Below are 19,245 nucleotides of genomic sequence, written 5' to 3' on the forward strand. Positions count from 1 at the left end.
GCAGGACTACAGAAGGTTCTGTGCAAGGCACTGACCACATTTCTGCAGTCCTTCCTGTTTACCACACTGTCTGAAAAATGAAAACACTCTTGCAGCTTTCCAGATTCCCTGCATCAAACGATCACACAACTAGAATAATTAAAAAACATTATCTTATCATTCTCATTTGCAAAGATGGATCAAGTGTACTTAGTAATCCTAATTTTGCAAAAATTGTCCAGAAATCATGTGATACATATCCCCACATTTTCATACAAGTACAGAAGTATTTGTCTGGAAATTCTATCTTAATGTGAGGTGCACACTAATAAAGCCTCGATGACCAAGATTAATGGCACAAACACTGGATTCTCAATGTAGCCAGAGTGTTTTTCCAACTCTCTCTTTAAAGAAGTATTTGGCACAATTCTCTTGCCACTCCTTAAGGTAATTCAGAATTATAAAACCTAATTTGGAAGCTACTATATATTGTATTAATGATTCAGGAGTCATCTTTTCAAAGGAGCTATGGGCATAATATGTTTATTTCCATAATTACTGCAGCAAACCTAAATTTCCTTGAAGATATTTTTTTGAAAGGACAACCTTCAGATTTCACATCACACAGTCTCAAACTTCTTAGGCTTTGCTCATCAAAAGCCGTTATGTCACATGCCCTGCACATGAAACGCATGCCCTAGAGCAACAATCTTAGAGGAGGAAGTTTGGAGGCTTGCTGGGCTTGAACACACAATTCTTTCTAGAACAATCTAGACAATATCCATCTATGTTATATCAGAACACCTTCACCAAAAGATGAAATCTCAACTCATTTAGCAGACAGAATGACAGCACAGACCTTTCATATTATTGGAGATAAGGAGTCAAAGCTGTCAGTTTAATACCATGTTCACTGAAAAGCCAATAGGCACTAATGTTGCAAATAAATAGGGAAGGAAATTTCCTCTAGTGATACTTCAAAGACTTTGCAACATCTGGAATTTGGTTCCATACAGGGTATTCCACTAAAAAGTAAGTATAAAAAGATTTTAATAGGGCAAACAAGATTCAGGTTTCTTACAATGTGTTCTCCCTGGGGGAAAACAAATAATACAAGGCATCTGACTAACCTTTCTGCACTTCAGCTGCATTAATTAACATTTAGTCATGGATTCCATCATGAGCCAGATGAACTCAGTGCTACAGCTGTTTCCAGTGAGGGGGAGAAATATGCTTCCACATTTTAGATTCCCAGCATTTATAAATCTGGAAAAAATGTTTTATTGGCTGCCTTTGTGCCAGCATTATTGATATGCTTTACATATTAGTCACCCAAATAAATTCACATACATCCTAGACTGTGATTAGTATCTGTGTTATATTAGTATACTGTGTATACTAACTAAAAATGTTCTTAATGTATATTAGTATACTGTGTCAGTATCACATGAACTGGGTTAGCCAGAGCCAACGCTATAAAAGCCACGTTCCTAATCCTTTTCCTTACATCAAGGATTAAGGAAGAGCTAAAAAACAGATCAAAGAAGTAGATCATGGCCTTGAAAAAAACTATTGTTGAGTGAGTCAAATATTTAAGTGGAGATCAGGTACTTTGAGAGAGAAGGATGCAGATGACTAGGAAAAAAAAAAAAAGAACAGATGTTGAAGAAATTTACCTACAGGATCTCATGGCTTGGCAGAGATGTCCTTCATGCTACAAGCCAAACATGTGGAAGTGGTTGGTTGGGAGCAAAGCTGAGTTACAGAACTGCATAGCTTGGCTAGTCGCTGAAAGAGGATTTTTGTTTTATTTTATTTTTAGAGCAAAGGTTCCTTTAAGATGCAGTCTGTGAAGAACTGTGACAGTGAATCAACTGGGCAATGCATACCAACTATAACACCTTGTCCAATTTCTTTCTCTTTTTTTGCCAAATATCATATCACAAGAGAACTATAAAACTGATTTTGTCTCTAATAGTCCCTTATAAATGCTATGTCATGACTTCTGGTCAACTCTGGAATCTCATGAGGACAAATGGATATCCAGTAGTCATATGGCCACGTGTCTTTTATGTGTGTGTGTGTTCGATCATTTGTACTGGTGTACAAACCTGGAATAATAACCTTTGTAAATGCTAACCGAACTTGACACTTGCTTTTCCAAATTAATGGTCTTCACCTCAACCCAAGAAGAATAAAGGTTGTGTGTCTACACTTTTACCAACATGGAATGGCATTAAGTTAAACCAGAAAAATATCCTACCTGGAACTACTTCAAAGAGGAATTTTCCTGGGCTCTCTTCATTGCATGGATGTTCAAGGACTTTATTTCCAGGCAGAAAAATAGTACCCTGTGAACACAAATATCCCAAACATCAACATCATCATAAGGCAAATACTGAATATCATCATCATCATCAATGAATATCCGAAGTGTATTTGTCATCCAGGATACAGTAATATGCATCACACTCATTTATATTCCCAACTAATCAAAAATCATGTAACAGAATCATATTCGTTCAACATTTAATAAGTATTTGTTGAGCACCTGATGTGTATTACATCTTGGGTTCATTTTAAGCACCGATTTATTAAATGCATTCTGTGTGCCAAAATTTTTACTGAGCATTCTACCAACGTCATATTATTTAATTATTAGAATAGTCTAATGAGCTAGGTATTATTTTCTCCCACTTTACAGCTGTGAAAACCAAGGCAGAGATATTAAGCTACTTAGCCAATGTTGTCTAACCTTCTCTTGATTATTCCTTCTCTTTTCTGTTAGATTTATCTCTCTTTAGTGTATTATTTCCATGAGTACTGAGACATACTTAAAATTCTATCCTGTTAAGAGATATTACTTTGACTCTCCCTCCCCCTTCAGCTCTCATTTTCCCCCCATTGCCTAATCAAGCAGTTGCCTATATTTAATCTATTTCCTTATATGTATCCTCCGCAGCCTGGTTTGTGCACCCACAATTCTAATTCTATGATTCTCACAAGCCCCATGCTTGACAATTTTAAATCCTCAATAAATTTGACTTCCCAGGAGCATTCAGCGCTATTAACCGCTCTTTCCTGAAGCACCTTCTTTCGTTGGTTTCTTAATGTTCTCCAGGTTTTCCTTTTTTTCTGTTCAGTCTCCTCTGCTGGCTCTAAGTGTCCTTTAAATATTAAAGCGTTTTAAAGATGTATCTGTGATTCCTTCTCTTCTAAGTCTATGCTCTCTTCCTCTGAGCTTATTCATGCCTATGACTTCAATAACCAACTATAACCCAAATGAATATCAGATTAATATTTCTAACTCAGGATTCTCTGAGCTTTACACCTTTATATCCAAGAACTTATTGAATTTCCATCTGGATATCTCAAAAGCATCTTAAAATAAATTTAGTCAAATTAAAAGTGCAGTTAATTTTGGTCATATTTATGTATTGCCTAGCTTTGTGACTGGCATCTTCTTCCAATCAGTTGCAAAAGCCAAAAATGTAGGAGTCATTATCTCTAGTATATCTCTACTACCTACCACCACTTCCTAACACTTCCTAGTTCAAGTGACTATTATCTGTAATCTGGTATGGTTTTGCTGTGTTTTTCTATTTTTTAAAAATATTTTATTCATTTAATTGAGAGAGAGAAAGAGAGAGAGAGAGAGAGAGAGAGAGCATGCACACACCAGTGGGGGAGAGGCAGAGGGAAATGCAGACTCCCCGTTGAGCAGGGAGTCCATCTAGCACAGGACTCAATCCCAAGACACCCCCAAGATCATGACCTGAGCTGAATGAAGGAAGACACTTAACTGACTGAGCCACCCAGGTACCCCTGTGGTCTGGTATTTTTCAAATTCATTGAATTCCCTATAATACTAAAAATCTTTCTTGTTTTTTTTTAAAAAAGATTTTATTTATTTATTCATGAGAGACACACACACAGAGGGAGAGAGAGGCAGAGACATAGGCAGAGGGAGAAGCAGGCTCCATTCAGGGAGCCCAATCTGGGACTCGATTCCGGAACTCTAGGATCACTACCTGGGCTGAAGGCAGGCACTAAACCGCTGAACCACCCAGGTGATCCTCAAAATCTTTCAATCCACATTTTTCCTTAATGTAGTCAAAGTATCTTCAGAAACAGAAATTTCACCTTGCAACTTTCTTGTTTAAAAATCTTCAATGCCTTTCATCTGCCCTAGGATCACCTAGGATCACGTTCTGATTGGTCTACTCCATCCACGTCTATAAGCTCATTTTTCTACTCTTATGCTTTTGATGCTTTCTATGGCTTTCTATAATCAAGCTGATAAATAAATAAATAGTATAAATTCTCTAAGTAGTATCATACTCCCATCTACCATAGGACTACAATCTTTCCTGGATTATTTTATAACCATTGATTGATTGATTAATCCAAAATATACTTGCATAGCTTCCAGCAAATTTTCCTGCATGGATTTACCATTGTATGCAATTGTGTTATTTGTAAAATTATTTGATTAATGTCTATCTCCATCATTAAACTCGAAGAGAGCAAGGATAATGTGTGTTTTGCTCCACTGATTTACCACCAATGTCTAGTGTTTTGCCTGCCATAAGATTAATGGTAAAAATTGTTAAGTGAATAAGTACTGTGAATGCAGTAAAGCCAAAATTCAAAACCACGCATGTCAGATTTAAAAGCCCATGTTATTGTAAACCATATTATATAGTCCAGCTTTGCCAGCTTGAAAGCAATATTTAACTCAAGTAATATTGTACTCAATTTTCATACTACTTGGTTTGGTACAGAAAATTATGATCATCAATTCTGTCCACTTCTAGGCTTAGAGAGATAAAGCATAATACTCCCTAAGTAAAATTCAAGGAATTATAGGTTAGACACACCCCTCTCCCTCCCTGGTTACAAGATGAACTGTTGGAGGTACTGCTTTTGTTTTCCTCCTCCAGGAAATATATTTTCCTATTTATCATCACATCTAGTGCCTCTGGCCTATAGATCCCACTTTGTTTTCTTGTATTTTCCAATCATTTAAAAAATTATTAAATATCTGAGAATATTCATCATAATTAAGACCTTTTTAATCTATAGGCTTAATTGACATGGTTTCCATATAAAGTGATACAATTAGTTGTTTCAATTAAAAGTTTATTTTACTTACTGAAATTATTTTGTGAAGTAATTAAAATTGTTCTAACACTTAGCTGAGTGTTAGAACATAGCATCTAACTTTCTAGACAGTTACAATATTCATTTATGCATGCATGTATGCTTGTATACTTGTATGTGTGCATGTATGGCTCCTGTTTACTTCTATGCCTTCAGGCTCTACTTCAGATCTTAATCTGTACATATATTGTAGAAGTTGAATTCAAGCCACCTTCCTGCATAAACAATTCTCCTGCATGAGCCATTCTCCTTCATGAAATCCCAAACTACTTCACTTGGTTATTAAAAAACAAAGTAGTGCTACCATTTGTTGTCTTTCTCATACATGTGAAATAGCTACTTCCGGCTGAGATTTTTATTTTAATTTTCAAATTTGACATCTTACAGATTTTATATTTTGACTGTTTTCCAAATAAATTGTGATGTCAGCATAATGGTTTAAATATCAGTAGACAATGGTTAGGGGAGGTTATGCTATAATTGACAAACATTTGCTATGGTTTATCCTAGAAGTCATTCAGTGAGTAAAATAAAGCAATTTAATTGAAACAGCTATCTTGATCACTTTGTATAGAAACCATATAAAGTCTATCACTGAGAGAAGTCTTGATAGTGAGTTATTTTCAAAGTATTATGTTATTTTATATTGTTAGAAAATGTAGATAAAATTTAAAAGCCTGTAATTTACCCACCATAGATAATTAATATTAGCCCTATACATCCTCCCATATTTGCATATGTTTATGTATGTGTCTACTAACACCTACAGTAATTTTTTAGAAAAGCAATCAAAATGAAGTCTAATTTATTATCTGTTTCAATTTTTTTTTTAATTTATTTTTTTTGTAAGTTTTTCTATTTATTTATGATAGTCACAGAGAGAGAGAGAGGCAGAGACACAGGCAGAGGGAGAAGCAGGCTCCATGCACCGGGAGCCCGATGTGTGACTAGACCCTGGGTCTCCAGGATCACGCCCTGGGCCAAAGGCAGACGCCAAACCGCTGCGCCACCCAGGGATCCCTATTATCTGTTTCAAAACTTAAAAAATCACGTATTGTTATGCCAATTTAGCAATCAACATAATTTTTTACAAGATTTTATTTATTTGACAAAGAGAAAGAGAGCACACAAGCAGTGGGAGGGGCAGAGGCAGAGGGAGAAGCAGGCTCCCACTAAGCAGGGAGCCCAACGTGGGGCTCCATCCCAGGACCCTAGGATCATGCCCTGGAGCCGAAGGCAGAGCTTAACCGCCTGGGCCACCCAGGTGCCCCATAAAGAGCATTTTCATGAATATCCATGAAGTTAAATATTAGCTCCTCCTTAACCTATTCTGTAGGACAAATCCCTGAGAAACTAGTAGTCAAAAAGTATGCACCATTCATATGGGTTTGGTTAATTCTTCCAGAGCTGCCCTGAATCACCTAAGCAAACAGAGCTAATGAGCAAGTAAAATAAAAGTGCCCATATTACTGAGAGGTAGTTTGTTGAGACACTACCATATGTCAGATATTATTTCTAAAACTACTTCAGCAAATGTGAAGCATGTGAAAGAAATAAACTGTTTACTCTCAATGCAAGAATAACATTAACACATGACTATACAAGAAAGGCATACCTACAAGTATGTAGAAAAGCAAACAGATATAACAAAAGTGTGAGAAGACAGTGTCATTAGGGCAGTCTGACTAGTTAAGAAAAGTGATACAAAAAACCGGTTTTCAAAGGAAGATTAGATTTTAAGATTTGGTAAGCTAGGGATAATCTTTCAGAATGGAGGAAATAACATATCAGCAAAAGCAAATAATTACGGCCATGTGTGCAGAGCATGGTAAATAAGAGAATTTTTCCATGGAGGAATAATTAGGAAGTAAAGACTATTGGTGATGCTGAGGACACCTCATGGAAAGTCTAACCCTGCAAAGGATGCTGCACTTGACATCCCAGCTAATAACTGAGGACAAGGGCAAAACAGATGGAGATTTAGGAATACCAGCCTCCTAGATGATTGTTACCATGAAGCAATTATTTTGTCATAGATGGCGACATCAAGACTTATAAAAAGGTATTGGCGGCAGAAATGGCATAAATTTGCACCTGGGATGCATTACTGGAGACAAGATTTTTGGAAACATAAAAGAAACTGGGCACAGTTTAAGCACAGGGCATGAAGAAGGAAGAGTCAGAGATGACTTTGACTTCTCTGTGTATCTAGAAAGGAGGTGGTGCCTCTCTTATTTGAAATGGGGAATTGGGAAGAATTAAGGTCCATTGAGCCCATGTACTTGAGCCCAAAGTGTGATATTGTTTAATTTTCTGTTAGTAGCTAGGTAGGATGCTCTGTTTGCCCCTCCCCTTTTTTTCCACCCATCACTTTATTCTGTAACTCAGGAGACTAATCTCTATAAATTTCATCAACCAGGCTCTCTTGACCTCTGACTTCAGGTTGGATTTGAGAGGTCATAGCAGAAAATAAGAAGGCCACAAGACAAGCAGACTGAGGTATTTATTGACTTGTCCTCCTCCAAGATAAGCTCCCTAGTTGCATTGGATACCTTAGTCCACATCTCCTAAATTTCAGGCTTCATCAGGTTCCAGTGGAACTAACAGGTCCCGGATATTTTCCCTATCTGTGGGTTTCTATGAACTGTTTCGACACTATAAATAGTTTCTTTATCATACACTCTACAATTACCCCTTTTAAAGTGGAGCCATCAATTTCTTGCTGGGATCTTGAGTGACAAAATAGTCCACTGCAAGTGTTCTGAGTTTTCTATGAAATGGCATATATTACCCCATAATGTTCAATATGCTTCACTGGAAATTTGGAGGATCATGGAGAAGAGGCTCAAGTATAAGAAGGAGATGTAACCTTTTATTTTTTTAATATTTTATTTATTTATTCATGAAAGACACAGAGAGAGAGAGAGGCAGAGACATAGGCAGAGGGAGAAGCAGGCTCCCTGCTGGAAGCCTGATATGAGGACTCGATCCCAAGACCCCAGGACCACGACCTGAGCCAAAGGCAGATGCTCAACTACTGAGACACACAAGAGCCCCAAGATGTAACTTTTGATCCAAGTTCAGTATCTAAGACAATAATTTAATGTCAATAACTAATCAGCACGTTCAGAATAGAATTATGCTTTTTAAAAATCCATTATAGAGAATATCTGTTTTTCAAGAATCTTTGAAACTTTAGAATGAGATAATATTAAACAAAATCTTTTTATAATTTGAGAGCTAAGAGTCGGTAAAAGAAACATAGTTGAGAACCATGTTAGTGTCTCATTTCCAGCTTAAATTGCTATTAGAAAAGGAGCTCATCTCTAGTTACATTCAAATCACTGAGCCAAAACCATAAGATATTGGGGTAAAAGCAAGATGATGTTGAAAATAAGCACAGTAATCTTATTCTCTGGAATTTGGATTGAAAAAAATGTACCACGTGTAGTACCTTTGTTAGTTTCTATGAACACAGTAATAAAAATTTTCTTCCAGTACTAACAATGACCATGAACATCACAAGGGACTTGGCAAAGTCTCAGCTTGACAGTATATATATGTATTTGTAATGCAATGAGACAGTTTGAAAAATGATATCAAGGGGAAATAACTATTATTCAACAGGTTTTTTTGGAATAACATAGGTTTATTTGATTTTTCTTTCTTTTGTAGCAAGTAATTTCATTAAGCCATTCAACAAATATTTATTAAACAACACTTGACATATAACAGGCCCTCTCCAGGCACAGAAGATATAATGGTGAGAAATTCCAACAATGTCTTTGCACTCCTGAATCTTAGGATCCCGCAGGGAAGGTTGAAAATTGAAAAGAAAAAAACAAACAGACAAACCTAAAATTGTGCCCAGAAGCACTGTGGCCATATAATAATCTACCAATGACAATGAAGTTTCTGGTTAGGTAAATCTGCTCTGCAAGTCAATCCACTTAGTTTCAGATTCCCACACTACCAGCAGTTAGCTATATGACTTCAGGCAGGAGAGTTATCCTTCTTTTTCCACAGGTTCTACATTCTTAACATGTGATTAAAAATAGAACCTACTTCATAAAGTCACTGTGAGCTAATATGGGTAGTTTGTAGAAAAATGTCTGATACATACTATTTTTTTACCTGTTTTAATATGAAAAAAATATCTTTCTTATATCCCAGAAGCCTCAAAGATATTTTGGGGCCATATTTTGGAAATCCCCAAATAATGAGATAGTTCTAGTAAAAGTTAAATATATATCTGCTAATATTATCATCTAGTCCAGTAAGTAGGGAAGTAAACTAATTGGAATATTTTAAGTCATTTTTTTTACTATCATGTTTGTAAGCCTAGACTAATAAAAACAAACAAACCTCTAATTAACAATTAAAAGTATATAGCACAGCATAATGAAATTGATAATGATGATCGCTAACATTTCTTACCTATTACTTTGCTAAACTAATATCTACACCATTTATATCATTCATTTGGTCAATGACTGTGTGATGTAGGTATTTCTCATTTTAAAGATGAGGACATGAAGCTCAGGGAGGCAAAGGGCCTGAGATGGTAAATTCCTAATACATATTTGAACAAAAAAATGAATGAATAAATGAATACAAGCTCCTTTAAGGACTTTTTGATTAGTGACCCAGTTTATGTTCCTATTTCTAACCAATTACTGCTACTTATAACAGGTTGAAGAAGTTTTATAAAGAGTTATTAAGTTTCTTCTTAGCCTCTGAAGTTAGTTACACCAATTCCTGGAATGCTGCTGGGGAGGAAAATGAAGGAAGATTGCAAATCCGTACCGTTTTAGAATCTACCAAAATAATTTTGAAATTACTTTGGGGGACACTGATCTAAGTATTATTATAAATTGCCTTATAGAGAAAATAGCACAGTATTCACAAAGCTGTCCACATTGTAGAATGTACTGTTTTTCCTCAAAGTAATAGATGTAATATTTCCAAACCATTATTTAAATTAACCATGACAAACATAATAACATGAGACTATTCTGTAGTTACTGAAAAAAGAGAAATAAATTCTCTATATAGATGTCTCATGTTGCTACTTTATATTAACAGCAGATTTAGCACTTGAGAAGCATTGTCATTCTGGGTTCATTTTCATTTAAAGCAGCATTTGCATAATATTATTACACATGTTCAGATCCTCAGAGGCTAATTAATTGTGCATTAATTGTGATGGAGAGAAATACGTAATGTAATATGATATAATTCATTTAAAGGCTTTTAACTCTTTCTTCTCAGACACAAGGACCCATGTGAAAACCCCCTATGGACCAAGGTACATAAATTTATTCTCCAGTGGAGTCCTCCTGCATGAACATTCACCCTGGGAACATGGCCTTTACCATTCTAGCTACATTTAGATCACTCCTATTTGTCTACATGTTCCTGATTTATTGGAAAATGGAGATATTCCTTGACAACAGAAGGAAAACAGAATATGGGAAAAGGAAGACATCATTATTCAAAATCAAAATTCCATAATCACACTCTCAAAATTGGTAGAGACCTTAGAAATGACCTCACTCATGCTTATCAAATATATCAATCCCTTTTCAATACTGTGATCATCCAGAGTTTGGCCGAAATATCTCACTAATTTTCTTGTGGTGTTTCATGCCATTTTTGAAAGATTATAATTAAACGAAAAAAATCCAAATGTTGACACAAAATCCATTTCCCAACAATTTCTACCTGTGGAGTGAAATCCTCTTTTTTTTTTTTTTCCCTCATCTTGAATCTTGTAGCTAATATCTACTGAGACTTATGTGCAACATAAGTGCACATTGTAATCTTCTAAAATCCCTATGTGGAAGTACAATAATAACTGTCTATTTCACAGCAAGATTGTTGATGCATAGATAGACTGAGTAGCATATGCAGTTGATAAAGTGCAGAGATGCAACTTGACCCACCCTGAGTTCAAGCTCTACTTCCTTTATATGATGGAAAGCTACAATGCAATGTATTGGTTCATTTGCTTATTTGTTTTTTCATCAAATATATATTAAATATGTACTATGTGCTGAGGATCCTAAATGCTTAGGGGGAAGAAATAGAGATGTTAATAGCAGTTATCTTTGACTATTCGGGTCACAGATGATTTTTATTTTGCTAATTTTTTCCTATTTAAAAATTTTTTTTAAAGATTTTGTTTATTTATTCATGAGAGACACACACACACACACACACACACACACAGAGGCAGAAACACAAGCAGAGGGAGAAGCAGACTCCATGCAGGGAGCCAGACTTGGGACTCCATCCTGGGACTCCAGGATCATGCCCTGGGCCAAAAGCACGAAGGCAGATGCTAAACCACTGAGCCACCCAGGTGTCCCAATTTTTTCCTATTTTTAAAATAACTTTAAAACATCGAGCACATTTTACTTCCATACAAATTTAAAAAAATACAAGTATATTTTTAAAACAAAGGAAAATGACAGGAGAAGGCAAGGATGGAGAGGGGCATTGGGACCCTCAAGGTTAAATATCTGCTTTGCAAAAAGGACTGTGGAAGACTGTTCAAGAACATGATTAAATATAGTATAGTATTCTGAATATAGGCTACCTGAAGATAGCAAGTTCTACCTCCTGGAACCTGTAAATGTTATTTTATCAGGAAAAAAAAGGGTCTCTGTAGATGAAATTAAGAATCCTGATAGAGAATTATCCTGGATTATCTGGGCGGGCCTTAAATCCAATCACAAATCTCCTATTAAAAGAGGCAGATATGATATGCCTGGCTGGTGTAGTCAGCTAAGCCTTAGATTCTTGGTTTCCACTCAGGTCCTGATCTCAGGGTTATGAGATCGAGCCCTGCCTAGAGCTTCCTGCCCAGGGCAGAGTGGGCTTGAGATTCTCACTGCCTTTTCCTCTGCAGCATCCTCCCACCTCTCTCAAATAAATAAACAATTGTTTTTAAATAAAAGAGGCAGATATGATAATCACACAGAGGGGGGCAAGCAATGTGGAAATAGATGCAAAGACTGGAAGGACACAGTGACAAACTAAGAAATGCTGACAGTCACCAGAAGCTGGAAGACTCACTCCTGGAGCCTCTGAAAGAAGTCTGGCCCTGCATATTTACCTTGATTTCTAATTTTTTGGCTCCAGAACTGTGAGACAATACATTTCTATTGTTTCAAGACATCAAATTTGTGGGAATCTGTTATAGCAAAGGAAACTAATATATATAAATTAATACATATAAAACATACTTTGAAGCAAAGCTTCCAATGATCCCTTGTAAAGAGCATGTAAAATGTTGAGGTTTTAAAAGAAGTCCACTGCTAATTCTCAAGTGTTGGAAGGGATGTTTAGCTTTTCATGAGCCAGTGATTTTGGGGGCAAGTCCACAGTGTACAAGGTCCTGAAATTATACGGTAGCCAAAGAAAATCCCTCCTTACCCCACCCTCTACTCTCAATATGAGGAACTGATTAGCATCACATTCATGTCCTTGGAATCCCAGAACAGAGTATCTGTGGCAAGGTTAAGAGCCTTTATTTGGAGAGGACTGAGTTTAATTGCTAACCCTTCTCAATTAATTATTAGGACCTAGTCTTTGTATTTTATGTCCAAAATATATGCCATTTTGCAACGTTTATTATTTCTCAACCAGAAAAAGAAATGTCAACTGTTCAGAAGGTGATAAATGCCAAAGGTTTCAAGTGAGATCTATGGCAGTAGGAGAAAAAGAAAAAAAAAAATATCTATTAGACCGTATGTCTCTACAAAACAGAAATATGAAGAGTAAAAACATAGCTATATAATATCTATTATGGGAAAATCTGGGACCCCTAAAAAGAAGGGTCCAAAAAGCCATTTTCAATGAACTAGAAAATTGATGGTAATTTCAATAGTCTCATTTAGCCTGTTTTCTTAAATAACTAATAAACACGTTGTGTATTTAAAAATAAAGTGGAAAAAAACGTGGTTCAACCTTGCAAGAAACTGTGTAATAGGTAAACCTATAGTCTCAAAATACATTGAGATGCTGAATACAATGATTTTGCCAATTATTTTAACAACCAGGTATAATCGTTTTAAGTTAAATAACTTTCCATACATTTAAATTTTAAAATTGGAAAGTTTAATTGGAAGAAAAATGTCTTTAGTAGGACCAAGGCAACCTAGGATTTAATCAACTTGCTTTTGACACTGAACTTTTAAAAAAAAAATTCCTTTGATTTGTGGTGCACCTACTTTTCTTGACTTTCCCGTACTTCTTTGAACTATTTCGACATGATCCTTAAAATTTGGTGCTGAAATTGCACATGCAGTGTGATATTTACTTGTGTAAAGATAATATGTTTTTGCAAAATTACAAATGTTTGACAACATTTTCTATTAGTAAAGAAAGCACCACTCTCCAGGCGCCTAGGCGGCTCAGTTGGTGAAGCATCTGCCTTCTATTCAGGTTATGATCTCAGGGTCCTGAGATCAAGCCCTGCATAGGTCTCCCAGCTCAGAGAGGTGCCTGTCCCCTTGCCCTTCCCCATCCCCCTGCTCACGCTCTCTCTCTCTCTCTCTCTCATAAATAAATAAAATCTAAAAGCAGACAAGCAAGCAAGCAGCACTCTCATGGTAAGAGGTGGTAAGAGGGCAAAATATTAAATTCTTATAGAAGCTACTTTAGTGGTATTTGTCACACTCCGAAAGATAAGAAATGATATATTTACAAGGTTATTTGCATTACAAACAGCAGAATTGGAAACAACTCAGGTGTTCAATGAAAAATTGATTTAATAAAGTATGATGCATTTGCCTAATGGAGTATTATGCGGCCATAAAAATAAACTAACATATGTATCAGAGAATTTGTATATTAGCTCTCTATAGACTATATACATAATTATACATATACAGTGAAAATAGTATATACACATTAGAGAAAAAATATAGTTTGTTTAGAAATAAGCATTCAAAATGCTCTATTTTATGTAAGAAAGAAATGATACTAAGAACATATATTTTGTTTGCCTTTATTCACAAAGAAAAAAATCATGGGAAGAATACACATGAAACTAATCAAAGTTGTTAGTTACTTATAGAAGTGTGTGTGTATGGCTGTTGGAAGAATAAAAATAGTTGCGAAGTAGGATTTTTCAATGTAAACATTTAATACAGTTTTGATTTTGAAATCATATGAATGTTTTACCTATTCATGTTGAATTTAAAATGAAAATAACATGCAAAATAAAATGTAAATAATATCAAAATGAAAATATAATCATGAAATATTAATTCTTTTCTCTATACTGTTGAATTTTTTAAATATTCCTATCCTTTTTTCTCCAGAATTTCTACATTGCAAGATACTACTTTTTTTAATATGAAAAAATAACCCTTTTGTGTAAAAAGACGTTTTTGAATTAATTCACTTAATGGTGTTAAAGATACAGCTTGTGGGTTCTATATTATTCTGGATATACTAAGGGAATTTAGAAAAAGTATGAGCCTAGGCATATTTTTAAAAATTGGGGGGGGGGGTAAAAACTTTTGTTTGATAGTTAAGTTTCTTCGATAACGTGTAAGTTTAGGTGTGTAAGAGTATTGTTATTTTATTTTTTTAAGATTTTATTTATTTATTCATGAGACATGGGGGGTGGGGGCAGAGACACAGGCAGAGGCAGAAGCAGGCTCCACGCAGGGAGCCTGATGTGGGACTCGATCCTAGTCTCCAGGATCACGCCCTGGGCTGAAGGCAGGCGCTAAACCACTGAGCCACCCAGGGATCCCATATTGTTATTTTAAATTTAATTTTCGCTTTCCTTGGTGAATAGCTATTCTTGCTTAGCAAAATAATCTCAGAGGAAAAAATCAGTGAGTAAAGTTTTGGATTCAACAGTCTAGTATTTTTAATCTCAGAAGTTCCATTGATTTTATAGTTTGCTCTCCATGATAGCACACATTATGTTTGTTCCTGGCTCCTGCTCGAAGCTCCTCAAATGTCACTGACTCCTTTCTCTGTCTTAAAAATGATGAATTGGCTGCTATGATTACGAGGCAAAGTGTTTCAATCTAAATATGCATTTTCACCCTGCCCCGTCAGATCAACCAGACACAATTAATGTGGTAATCTAATTTAAATCTAATTTACAACAGCTAAAATTAATATAACAATCTTCCCACTTCTAAAATACATTAAGTAGATCTGGGGCTTTTGGTGTTTTGGTTGCTGTTTTAACATGCGTCGATTTCCTACACTAAAGAAGGCACTGTAACAAAGCACAAGTATCCAGCAAGGCCAGATATCATGACAATGATATAATCATGCGACATGAATTTTTATTGCATTTCTTCTCTAAGTCAGAAAACGTTTTGAGTGAAGATATAGCAGCATAGAAAGTAGAGCATACCCCTGTTTTTATGAGACTTACATGTTAATAAAGGTATAAAAAATTTAAAACATAAGAAAGTATTATTCTAAGCAAAATAAGTCAATCAGAGAAAAACAATTATCATATGATCTCACTCGCATAGAATTTAAGAAACAAAACAGAGGATTATAGGGGAAGAGAGAAAAAAATAAAACAAGACACAATCAGAGAGGGAGACAAACCATAAGAGACTCTTACTCATAGGAAGCAAACAGGGTCACTGGAGGGAAGAGGGTGGTGGGATGGGGTAACTGGGTGATGGACATTAAGGAGGGTACATGATGTAAAGAGCACTGACTGTTATGTAAGACTGATCAGTCACTGAACTCTACCTCTGAAACCAGTAATACATTATATGTATTAATTATATGTAATTAATTAAATTTAAATAAAATAAAAAATAAATAAAAGGAAAAAAAACATAAGGGAATAATTAGATAATGTAAAGTGCTGGATTGTAATCCAAATAGGGAGGTATGGGGACGTCTGGCTAGCTCGGCAGTTGAGTGTCTGCCCTTGGCGTGATACCAGAGTTCGGGATCAAGTCCCTAATCGGGCTCCCCATGGAGAGCCTGCTTCTCCCTCTGCCTAGGTGTCTGCCACTCTCTCTATATCTCTCATGAATAAATAAATAATCTTTAAAAAAATAAATAAAATAAGATGGTATGTTTAAAAGTGCCTGGGTGGCTACTTTAGAATGAATGTTCAAAGAAGTCCTCTCTGGGGATCCCTGGGTGGCGCAGTGGTTTGGCGCCTGCCTTTCGCCCAGGGCGCGATCCTGGAGACCCGGGATCGAATCCCACGTCGGGCTCCCAGTGCATGGAGCCTGCTTCTCCCTCTGCCTGTGTCTCTGCCTCTCTCTCTCTCACTGTGTGCCTAGCATAAATAAATAAAAAAATTAAAAAAAAAAAAAAGAAGTCCTCTCTGAGCAGGTATCATTTTAGTTGTGATCTAAATGCTAAGAAAAATTCATCGATGTGAAAATGAAGGGCATAAAGGCAATGTCTGAGAAGAAGGCGGGGTGCTCAGAACCTGCTTTATAAACTAAGTTTAAATGTTTCTATTTTTATTCTAAGTGCAATGAGAAGCCATTGAAGGGTTTTGAGCACAGTATCACCCGATTTTTTATTTTTTTATTGTAATTCTAATATAGTTAACATACAGTGTTATATTAATTTCAGGTATACAATATAGTGATTCATCACTTCCATACATCACCCAATGCTCAAGATGACAAGCATACTCCTTAATCCCCATCACCTGTTTCTCTGATTTGCATTTTTAAAAGGACACTTTGATTACTGAATAGAAAATATACTGTAGAGATAAAGGAGTGGAAGCAGGAGGCCAGCCTAGTTCAGGATAAAGAAGATTGACAGCCCTTGAAAAAAAGAAAGGTGTTATTATTTAGATTATGTTTTGGGGGTAAACAGGAGTTGATAATGTGTTGGGCATGGGACTCAAGGAAACGGAGGAAACAAGCCTAGAATTGTGTCAATATTGGAGTACTCGGTGATCATACATACATCTATCTTCCTCATACATATACCATGATGGGGAAGATAAAGTCGGGAAGAAATAGAAGTTGGGGGAAAATCAAGAGTTTGGTATAGGCCACATTAAGCTTGAAGTACCCATTACACATACAAGAAAATGACAAGTAAGAAGTTCGATACATGAGTCTCAAATCCCAGAGACAGATTCAAGCTGAAGATTTACTTTTGAGAGTCCTCTGACTGTAAACTGCATTTGAAGTCACAAAATTAAGTTAGGTAATCCAGGGAGAATATGTAGCCTGGTTAAGGAAGAAGGCCAAGAAAAGATCTCCAGAGCATGCCTAGATCTAGAGGGCCTACACTGGATTGGGGGCCAGGAGAAAGGCTGAGGAGGGGTCAGGGAAGGAGGAAGAGCAGGACAAGGAAAGCTGTGATAAGAAAGCATTTCAAGAAATGGTCATCATCTGTGTTAAATGTGTGCCACAGTCAAGTGACAGCACAACTAGAACACTGACAAACAGAATTGGTCCAAAAGAAGATCTTGGTGACCTCGGCAGGAGCAATCTCAATGACGTGGTAGGAAAAAAAGCAAGTCTTATTCCAGTGGGCTGAAGAAAGAATCCATGACAGGAAGATGGGGACAGTAATTAGAGAGAACTTCTCCAAAACTTTCCATGTGACAGGGATCTATCTGATAAATGATTAGTAGCAGGATGAATGCAGGTACCAAGGTGTTTGTGTTTTGTCCTATTTTGTTTTAGGGGAGGATATAATAGAGTGTATTTATTTGCTGCAGCAATGATTCAGTAGAAATGGGAACAATAAACCCAGAACTATTTACTGAGAAATCTATTCTTTCCCAACTGATCTTCCTATCTCTGCCAACTCTGTTATTAAATTACTTTTCATACATGTGACAGTCTATGTTATTCTGTTCTCTTGGTCAATTTTTCTATCCTTACATGAATAATATACCATACTAATTATTACATGAATTACATACTATATTAATTATTATGGCTCCATATTTGGTAAGGTAAGTCTTGTTTCATTCTCCTTCATCAGATACGTCCTAACTATTCTTGGCCCTGTGCACTTCCATATAAAGTTAAAACCAGTTCGTCAATACCTCCCTCCAAAATATCCTTTTAGGATATTTATTGGCCCTGCATTGAATCCATAGATCAATTCTTTTCCTACAATATGAAACCTTTTATAATATTTTTGGAATCTTTATAGAAGTAAGACTTCCAATCCATAAACATGTTACATCTCTCCATTAATATACGTTTTTAAACGTCTCCACAAATAATTATAATGTGTATATTTTTGTATATATATGTGTATATATACAGATCTATAATTTTATATATGCTATTATATATTATATATGCAGTGTATATACAATATGCATATGCATATTGTATATGTTGATGCTCTTTAAAATGGCATTTAAAAATATGTTTTTGAACTGTTCACTGCTAGGGTATGAAAATGCATATTGTTTTTTTATACATCAATCTTATTAAACTCTTATCTATAACATATTTAAGGGTTTTCTAGGCATACATATTGTCTATAAATAATGGCTGTTGTGTATCTTCTTCTCCAATCCATAAGTAATTTCTTTCTTTTATCCTAAAGTTTGCTAACAAGCACCAACTAATAAAATGGTGAATTGAAGTAATGATAGCATATCTTAACTAAGTCCAGGTATTAAGAAGAATGCTTTCAATGTGCCATCATTAACTGTGACGACTGCTAGAGATTTTTAATAAGATACTCTTTATCACTTAATTTGCTAAGAATTACTTTGTTTTGTTTTTCAATATCATGAACAGAAGTTAAATTTTATTAAACATCTATAGAAATAATCAGATTTTTTTCTCCTGTAACCTGTTACACTATTAATTAATTTTTAAACCTACATGAAGCAGGGCTGATACTGTATTTACACAACCATTGCATTTCCCTCCTGAGCACACTGCGAGGTTTAATTTCCCGGTCGCTCTCCTTTCTAGGTAAGATGATATGACTTTCTAGGTACTTTCTGACCAGTAGTAAATAGGCAAAAGTACTTCCAACCTTGGCTCTAAAACACGCTGTATGACCTTCTCCTTTGTCTCTTCCCATTTGTATGGTTCAAAAAAGGTGTCATTAAACTGCAAAGCTACAAATGACAAGTGCTTAATT

At 35.7% G+C, this 19,245-nt stretch overlaps 1 protein-coding gene across 4 annotated transcripts in view; it reads right to left on the reverse strand.

The window, feature by feature from the left end:
* Window positions 1-19,245, reverse strand: part of ARHGAP24 (Rho GTPase activating protein 24) — a 726,334-nt gene that overhangs the window by 265,525 nt on the left and 441,564 nt on the right. For all 4 annotated transcript variants that reach the window (XM_055312959.1, XM_055312961.1, XM_055312960.1 and 1 more), the window contains exon 3: window positions 2,243-2,330. In XM_055312959.1, the coding sequence (XP_055168934.1) occupies window positions 2,243-2,330 (88 nt within the window). The remainder of the gene's footprint in view (window positions 1-2,242; window positions 2,331-19,245) is intronic.

Source organism: Nyctereutes procyonoides, unplaced genomic scaffold (genome assembly GCF_905146905.1).
Source record: "Nyctereutes procyonoides isolate TBG_1078 unplaced genomic scaffold, NYPRO_anot_genome, whole genome shotgun sequence".
Taxonomy (NCBI): domain Eukaryota; kingdom Metazoa; phylum Chordata; class Mammalia; order Carnivora; family Canidae; genus Nyctereutes; species Nyctereutes procyonoides.